The sequence below is a fragment of the Ochotona princeps genome, chromosome 8, assembly GCF_030435755.1.
Source record: "Ochotona princeps isolate mOchPri1 chromosome 8, mOchPri1.hap1, whole genome shotgun sequence".
NCBI classification, from domain to species: domain Eukaryota; kingdom Metazoa; phylum Chordata; class Mammalia; order Lagomorpha; family Ochotonidae; genus Ochotona; species Ochotona princeps.
In genome coordinates this window covers 7,834,821-7,844,124 of record NC_080839.1, presented here as the reverse complement: position 1 = coordinate 7,844,124, position 9,304 = coordinate 7,834,821, and the positions used below count along the sequence as shown (strand labels likewise).

The window sequence follows — 9,304 nt, the reverse complement described above, 5'->3', positions numbered from 1 at the left end:
CTTTTCTTAGTTCTTAGAGACAACTTCCTTTGGGAGGGGAAAAAACACAACAACTCTTTTTCTCTTCAGTGGAGCCAAACTGGAGTGGTAAATACATCACCCTTGAAAACCTTCCGTCAGCTGGAAGTATGTCATTTTGAACGAGTCACAAAAAATAGGGAAATTGACCTAGAGTTTCCTTGTCCACTTCCCCATTAGGGGATCACGTACCGGCCTGAGAGCGCTCCCCGGTGAGGAAGAAAAAGGTGTGTCCACAGCCACCCAGTCCGAGTGCAGCGGGTGACACAGCCGTGTTAGGAAATCCCTGCGCCCAGGAGGCTATAAATCCCTGCCCCTACCGACCGCTGTGCTACCATCGCAGGTGAAAGTCTGGGCTGGCAGCCTTCCCCAGGGGAAAAAGTGAGGTGGAAGAATGCAGCGCCGCAGGTAAGAGCCTCCTGAAGGGGTGGAGGTGCGGTGCTGGGTGGGGGAGGAGATTAGGGGCTATGACACCGCAGGGGTCAGTTTCTGAGGGACCCTCCTGCAGCTTTCCTTTCTGCAGCCCCCAGGTGCCTTGCCTTTTACACCTGGTACCTTCTTCACCTGGATGAAGGTGACCTCAGGTGAAGGTGACCTTGACTTTTCTGAGTTTCAGTGTCTCTATTAAAAAAGGTGTTGGCTAGGAGGGTTTCTAAAGACCCTATAGGATTGCAGGTGAATCTACCTAATGCTGGGCCAATCTCTACCTCACATGATGGCCAGGTGAGATGAACACCAACTATTGAGGCTCTCTCTTAAACACACACACACACACACACACACACACACACACACACACACACACACATCTCAGGGGGCTTCCCTCGTGTGGCATGTTGATTTTTTTTCAAGGTCAATGTAACTTTTCAGATGCCTGAACCCTCAATGGTGGGTGAGCACCAGTGCCCCTGACAGATGTCCCTGACAGATGTCCCTGGGGGCGAATGATCTGGGGTTCAGGGTGCAGATTTGCCTTTCAATGATAGTCTGCATTTGCACAATGCAACCTCCTTGTGCCTCAGCTTCCCCATCTGCAATGATTGATCTTAACGATAATCACTGTCACAGTTGGATTAGCAAGTGCTTCATGCGTGTGCGTGTTGTTTCAAGATCCATGTCCCAACTCCCGGTCCTTTTTGGATGATCTTGCCCAAAACCTCTGTGCTCTCAGAATCGCTCCTCCTTTGCTTACCAGCTCTGCCTTCTAATGTAGAATGATCTTCATGAAGATCCATTCTGCCTTTTGTGTAAACTGAGGCAGTCAGGTGCTGTGACTCTCCAAGGTTGACTGCCCATGGTGCGATGCTGCTGCCTTCCCTTTCTGTATTCCCTTTCATTTCCCACGAAGTCTCCCTTTCCCTGGTCCACTTTTCCCAGCTCAGCCCCCACGGGAGGTCAGCGGGCCTCCTTTCCACAGTTCTGTGTGCTGCTTGCATCTGCATCTGTGCAAGCAGCGAAGGGAGCCTTCCCACACACTTCATGGAGAGTCTTGTCTGCTTTCTTGCTGCTGTTCTTATCCTGCTTCAGCCTATTTGGCTGTGCTCCCAACAGACTCGGAAGCTGAGAGGGTAGCCTCTGCCCCCACATGATCTCAGTCTGGGACTCCTTGCCCAGCTATGCCAGCAGCCCTTCCCCTTCATGCCATTTCCATCTCAATCTCCCAAGCTGGGCACCCTAATCTTCACTCCCCTCCCCCAGGCTAGCAGTGTGAGTTCGAAGACAAAACAAGTGAAGGAGTGTGGGGAATTGTGGCTCAGGCTGCCTCCTCACCTTGTTATTACTTGCTTGCCATGAGGGGACACATAATCTTGACTGGTGGTTCTCAACCTTGAACCTGCCTTAGAATTACTTGCTGGGCTTAGTAAAGCACAGGTTACTGGGCCCATCCAGAATTCCAGATTCAGTAGCTGTGGATGGAGTCGGGGAGGATTTGCCCTTGTAATATTCCCAGGTGAGGCTAAGGCTGTTGGTTTGGTGAGCACACTTGGAAAACCACTTTGGAGCCAAGAAGAGGTGTCATGTCAGTGGCAAGCTGCTGACTGGCCATCTCAGGAAATAAAAGAAGAGCCCTTGAGATCCATGTGTCCCGTATAACCTGGGAGTCCTGTCGATATTCAGATGATGATGACTCAGGTGGGGCATGACGTCTCAAGTGCTGTTCCTGGAGCTGGCCCAGAGACCAGTTTTGAATAACCAGGCTTTAGGAACAGGTCATAGTTTTGGGAGCAAGGAAGAAAATGCAAGCCTTTGGGTGGGTCCCAAATTTTTGGGAATGCATATTCATGACAATGTTTTCTTGAATGTCTTCAGTAAGCAGAATCCTAAGATGCCTCCCACTGATTCATGCTCTGGTATAATCCTGTCCCCTTGAATGAGGCTGGGTTTTGTGAATAGATGTGATATCACACCCATGATTATGTTACCTAATATGGCTAAGATGAAGGGACATTGCCCATGTCGCTCAGAAACCTAATGCATTGACTTGAAGTTACTATTTTAAAAAAAGTGTGAGCAAATGTAACAATTACAGGGAAATGCATGCAGTTTCATGAGGGGTAAGTGAGGAAAGATTGGTCTTTTAGTTATAGTTACAGTGGTATAGAAGGAGCAAGTTCTGGTACTCTATTGCACAGTGGAGTGACTGAAGTTAGTGATGTACTCTCTGAAGGGAGTCTTTAAAATATATGGAAAATGCATGTTCTAAAGGAACTATATGGATGTCAAAATTTGCACCAGGCTAAACTTGGTTTTTAAATTTCATTTTGCTTTTTAATGCTAGTTTTTTTTTAAAAAATATTTATTCATTGAAAGCAAAGAAAGAAAAGAGGGAGGAGGATGAGAGAGAGGAAATTACACACACACACTGAAAGAGAGAATCTTCCATCTGCTGGTTCACTTCCCAAGTGGCTGCAATCCCTGCAGCGGGACAGGCTGAACCAACAGTCTGAAGCATCCTTGTGTCTCCCATGAGGGTGGCAGAGGCTCTAGCTACTGTTTTTTAAGGCACACTGGCAGGGAGTTGGAGCAGAGTGGAAAACTGGAGTTTTAATCAGTGCTTATATGCGATGCCAATATTATAAGTGGTAGCTTAACCCACTGGGTCACAACTCTGGGGTCTTAGTTTTGTTTTTCAATGAATGCTTTAGATCACTCACATTTTTTTAAGTAGCTAGAAGAGTTGGCGTTGAGGCTGATGTTGTGGCACTGTAGGTAAAGTTGCCACCTGTGATGCTGGCATCCCTTGTGGGAACCAGTTCTTGCCCAGATGCTCCACTTCACATCCAGTTCCTTGATAACCGCTGGGCAGAAGCATTGGAGGGTGTCCTGCTACCTACATGGGCAACCTAGAGGAAACTCCTGACAACTGACTTTGGCCCAGCTCAGCCCTAGCTGTTTGTAGCCTGCTGGGGACTGAGCCAACAAATGAACCATCTCTCACTTTCTAGCTCTCTCTTTCTGTTTTGTAACTCCGAGTTCAAAATAAATAAATACATCTGAAAAAAAGAAAAGAGAATTTTGATGGTTCTCATTGCCAAAAAAATGATTGATGTTTTAAGTGATAGAAGTGGTAATAATACTTAATTGATTCATCTCAGCTATATGTTGGCAGCGAAATATGGGGCAAACGGAGACTTTATGATGGACCATATCAATCAGTGGACTACCTCATCGAGTGAAACTGGCAGCGATTCATAACTGGAGAACTATTAAAACCACTTGAGCAAATATCTCAGAGCATGCCCCACATCCGGGACTTGGGGTGGGTGGGAAACTGGGTGGGGCTTCTCCCTCAATATCCCCCTTTACCTCAGATACATGATGGAAACAATATGGACATAATAGTATTACCCACTTCCCTATACCCCCTGAACCTTTTTTTTTTAACCGCAATTAACTATGTAACCATTGTCAACAACAATACAATAAAATTTAAAAAAAAAGAAAAAAAAACTTAATTGATCACTGAGTAGTCTACTCATGGATTAAAAGTTTGCACTAGTGTCACATCAATTAAAATAGATATGTACTAGTGTTACATTAAATAAAAGAAAATAAAACTTACAAAATTTTAAGAGTGACTTGTGTTTGTGGCATTCTGGATAAAGCCTCTGTCTGTGGTGCCAGGATCTTATATGGACTCCAGTTCGAATCCCGGTTGCTCCACTTCTGATCCATCTCCCTATTAAGCACCAGGGAAAACAGTAGAGGATGTCCCAAGTACTTGGGGCTCTGGGCCCATGTGAGATACCCAAATGAAGCGCCTGGCTTTGGACTGACTCAGTTCTGGCTGTTGTGACCATTTGGGGAGAGAATTAGTGGGTGAAGATCCTTTGTTGTCTCTACCGCCACCACCCCTATCACTCTGCCTTTTGAACACATAAATCTTTAAAAACTTAGAAAAAAACCCAAATCAGAATATTTCAAATTGCAACCATAAAACTTTATCACTGTCACAGTCATAAAATTTAGACAAGCTATAGAAGAGATGGAAGAGTAATATAGCTCACATGTTTAGCAAGCAGGGGTGGATATTGATGAAACCACGTAAATTGTCTGGTATTGAACAAAATTAAGTATTGCTTGTATCAGCTCCATGGAGTGTGCATCTGGCAGGAGTGTCTGGCTCTTGCTAAAAGAAGTCTGGAGGTCAGAGCAAAGGCATCAGGGCGGTTTGAAGCTGTAGCAGACAACATTCTGTGCTCCTGGAAGAGAAAATTGTGCTATGGTGGAGAAGCTATTTTGCTCTGGAAAGAGTGAGTGGCTTCTGGTAGCTGGTGGCCAGTAACAAAGTAGGGACCTCAGTCTGATCATTCCAACAGGATCCTGAACTCTAGGAATTCTGAAATTCAAGCTATGCTGAACCCAGACACCTGACCTGCAACCACACAGTCTAGCAAGTGGGGTTATTTTAAGTGGGGAGTGTATAGTTTTGCTACACAGCAGTGGCAAATGGACACAGTGGCCTCATCTTTCTTCTTGATGGCTGAGCAAGTCAGTCCAAGTCCCATGGCAGCGATACCCTGAGGCACCTCAGTAGTTCCAAACATCACCAGCTTAATCCTTGCTCATGCTATGTTGTCATCCTTAGTCAAATGCATCTAACTCTGATGGTTCCTCATAGTCTCTCAAGGATCCTGGCCATTTTCAGAAAAGAATTTGCAGAATCCATCTGCAAGACTCATGCTATTTTGACATGAGTGCTAGAAGGGGAAGGGGGGCTATTCCTGTTTAACAAGAGAAACAGACATAGCAGGAAGAAATGAGTGAACCTATAGAAGGAAGAAGGAAGTAGACCTCAGCCTACTACTGGGGGTGGCTGCATCATGTTGTACTAGCAGTTTCCATAAACAAGGCACTGGAGGTATATGGCTTATCACAGAAAAGGCCCTTCTCTGGAATACTATTCAGCTATAAAAAAGAATGAAATCTTGTCTTGTGCAACTAAATGGATCCAACTGGAGGCTATAATGCTTAGTGAAATAAGCTGGTCCCCCAAAAGACAAATATTTTATATTTTCCTTGACTTGCAATAACGAATACAAAGAGTACAAAAATATAATCTAGACTAACAAGATTGACATTCTGAGATTTTATTATTGTTTACATCCTTTGTCTATACTCCCAAGTTGTGTTTTTTTTGTTGTTGTTTGTTTCTGCTTGCTATGAGTTGATGCAGTGTTAAACCTGTGATTGTGGTTTGAAGTGAAAATATGCCATTGTAAAAGAAAAAAAAAAAGAAATTGGGAAGGGGTAGGTGGGTAAAGTAGGCAAGAGGGAGAGTGGGGTGCGAAGTATTGCTATACCACTAAATCTGTATAATTCAATATGTGGATTTTGTTAATTTTACATAAATAAAAAGTGAAAAAGAAAAGAAGAGGCGTTTCTCCCATACTGTAAGCCATGCAGCACATACGAGGTGAAGAGGGAGACAGCACAGCTAGATGTAAGAGACAGAGGCAAGCGAAACATTATACTAGTGGGATGTCAGAGATTTCCTTTCTGCAAAAGGAAGAGGAACGCTGTTGAGCTCTTCCCAGCAGTTCTGATTTTCTTAGGCTATCAAATTTCTCTATTGATGTGGCAATCCTCTAAGGTCATATCCCTGTTCCCACTGCTAGTTAAGAACTGACTGCCAGGACATCATCCTGCCCCAGAGGGAGGAGGAGGAGGACAGGACTGCTCCATGAGCACACGAGCTCCATGAGCTTGGCATCTCGGGACAATACCTGCAGCTGGGGGCTTTGGCCTTCGGTAAACTGCAGCCTTGCAAGCAGGACGCCCTAGCAGAGTTTGTTCCCACAACACTCTGTTCAGCTCTGTTGATGTCTACCCCGAATGGTCTCTGGCATTCCCTTCCAGTCCTGGTTCAGGACTGACTTCCAGGGAGCAGGGAATGGAAAAATCCTTTACGTGCTCCAACATAGGGAGGTGTTTGATGTTGGTGGAACATAACGTCCTTGCCATGTTACGTTGCTCAGTTAGATGGGTTGGAGCAGTTGGGGGAAAAGAGGAAGGAATATAAGGTGTTAAATCACCATGAAGCTGTTCTCTCCACCAAGAACAAGCTAGTGGTCTGAAATTTGACAGGAGGCAGAGAGGCAGAGTGTGTGACGGGAACCTTTGACCACAGCCCTGGGGTGACTGGGCCTGTGAAAAATCCTGTAAGTGTTTTCAGGCTAAGGATAGGGTTTTCTTGTGGTGAGGGACTTCCCAACACAGTGTCAACAGCAATTGCTGGAGCCTCTTTGTGTGTAGGTGTTGCGGTAGCTTTTGTTGGCTTCTGCATTTTCTCAGAGAGCCTGGACATCAACTTTGGAGTGGCGCCTGTCCATATTGACCTCTAGAGAACCATCCATTCTTGTTGGGCATATTTTCTAGATGTGGAAAAATGATCTTTCAAAACATCAAAAGAAAATCTCACCCATCCTGATGTCTTAATAATTTTATGGAGAGATATTTATAACATGGTGAACATTTGTACTAATTTCAAATGTATACCAAAAGAAATCCTTTTAGGAACTTTGCTAGTGGGACTCTCGTTTGATTCCTGAGGCCCCTCTGACTAAGGAAGGGGGAATTAGTTAATCCTGCCACTGCATGTACTCTCCATCTCTGCTGGCTCCAATCTACCTCTCTTGGATTCATCTAGTTTGTTCTGGATAGAGCTCAGTTTTCCAACTTCTTGTCTGATGCATTCTTCTAGCCAGGAGAGTATCTGAGCCAGAGGGTGGGGTACTGTGTACGGAGGGAATAGTGGACAGGCTGGCTAAGCCATACATGCTTGCCTTGGGGGCCCTGGAGATTCTGCAGAGATGACTGTGTACCTGCTTTGCCATAGGGTACCCTGCTGAAGCTACTTCTGGGGTTTGTGACCGGGAAAACCATGTGGTCTGGCATGTCAGCCACATCAGAGCCAATGTTGTGGTTAACTTAGCTTAACTGTGCCTCCAGCTTGCTCCCAAGTTCCTCTGCGTCTTGACCATGACCTTGCTTCTTCCCAGGCTTGGACCATCTGAGTGATATTCAAACCAGTAGGGCATGAGCACCAAACAGCTGGAACGGATGCAGCAGCATCTCTTGCAGGAACCTGAGGAGTCCTGGCAAACACCAGGAAAGCCGAAGGAGCAGAGGGTGGAGGGCTCAGGGTGTTGGCAGGTTGGTTAGTCACTCTCAAACAAGGCACAATGCTGCTTCCTGAGGGGGCACCCTGCAGAGTTGGCACTGGATGTCTTTGCTGATCATGGCCATCCCATCTCAATCCAGATAACCGTCTGCCTCCCACTCTGCCCTGCAAGTACTAGGCAAGGTCTGCAGCTGGCAGCATTAGTGAGGCTCCCAGGGGACAAGCTCTGACATCCCTCTACCTCAATTGACTCTATCATTTCTGTCCTTGTCTGGTGTCCCCATCTAGGGGAGGGCTGTTCCCTTATCAAGGTGGGACACCTCTAGAGACCCGATTTGGAAGCAGAGCCAAAGTTTTCCCTTTTCTTAGCTTGTCTGTCTTTAACCTTTTGTCCCTTTGCCTTCAGGTTTTGAATCCACAGAAAGAAGCAGAACTGGCTGCCTTCCTCTGGCAGGTTCTCTCCTTTAAGCCTGGAACCCAAAATGCCTTCCATTTTCTTCTTCTTTGCTTTCTGCCAGGAAGGAAGTTTTAGGTTGTATCCACTTCCTTCCCTCGTTTTTGTGGAGGTGTTGTTCTTCCCTCTTTCCTAAAGTTATGAAAGTAGAAGAATCCACACTAGCAAGAAAGGAAGCATGTTGGGAGATAATGCAAATATTACCTGCACTATGTAATGCTGTTCTGACCCATTCTGTAGTAAGAGGGTTTGAGCATAAGGTATAACCTCTCTTTTCACTTCCTTTTTTTGGCAGAGCTGGGATTCCAACTCAGGCATTCCAATTTGGCATGAAGGCATCCCAAGCAACGTATTAACAACTGCACCAAATGCCCACCCCACTGTGTGTTTTCTTTGACCAGCCCTCATTTTCTTTTCTAATTGGCTCTGTTTAATCTGCTTAGGATTGTGCATTCTGTTCCATGATTGTGGTGTGAAGAAAAATGCCCCAAAACTTAGTAGCTTAAAACAACAGTCATTGGATTAGAATTCATGCATTCTGTAGGCAGAAGATTTGAGAAGGACTTCAGTAATGCTGTTGCTTCAGGCAGTTTGATTGAGTTCAGCTGTGATCCTCAGCTAGTCTAGCATGTCTTCATGTGGCTGGTGCTTTGCAGGGGATTTCTCAGAGGCTGGGTGTAGCTGCGTCATGTGGCCTCCCCAGCAAGGTGCTCTTAGCTTAGCTGGCCACTCTCCATGGTTGAGCATTCCAAGGAAACTAGGTGAGAGCTTTGTGGGTTTTCTGACCTAACTTCAGAATTGATACAGCATTGCCTCTGATGCATTCTCCTCATGGTAGGCCAGCCCACATTCATCGGAGGTGAGTTGGACTCCACCCCTTGATGGCAGAGTGGCAGGGTCATGTTATAGAAGACAATAGATGATGGGAGATAGGGTTGTAGCTATCTTTGCAAAAGACAGTCTGCAACTCTGAAAAAACTAGCTGCATTCAGACCTATAAATGAAAGAACTTTTAAAGGAGACCTCAAAACTTCTTTGGTAAGTAAAAGAGACAAACACTATGACAGGATCCTCGTGCCTATCTTTCAGCTAATCGGCTCTTTCTGTCCTTACTTCTCTCTGCAGAATATTTTAGATGGGCAAGTATTCTGGATGGCTGATGATGCAAACATTGGGCTGGTTTCCTACAGTTAGGAAAAAAAAGCAGT

The 9,304-nt window shown here is 45.5% G+C and overlaps 1 protein-coding gene across 2 annotated transcripts in view; it reads left to right on the top strand.

Annotated features, from left to right (window-relative positions):
* The first annotated feature begins 345 nt into the window (after positions 1 to 345).
* The window catches only part of IL1R2 (interleukin 1 receptor type 2), a 36,030-nt gene continuing 27,071 nt past the window's right edge, over positions 346 to 9,304 (top strand). The window contains exon 1 of one of the 2 annotated variants that reach the window (XM_058667478.1): positions 346 to 426. In XM_058667478.1, coding sequence (XP_058523461.1) covers positions 413 to 426 — 14 coding nt within the window. In that variant the 5' untranslated portion in view covers positions 346 to 412. Of the gene's footprint in view, positions 427 to 8,456; positions 9,135 to 9,304 lie in introns of those variants that run through there. The other variant, XM_058667477.1, reaches the window with a different exon arrangement.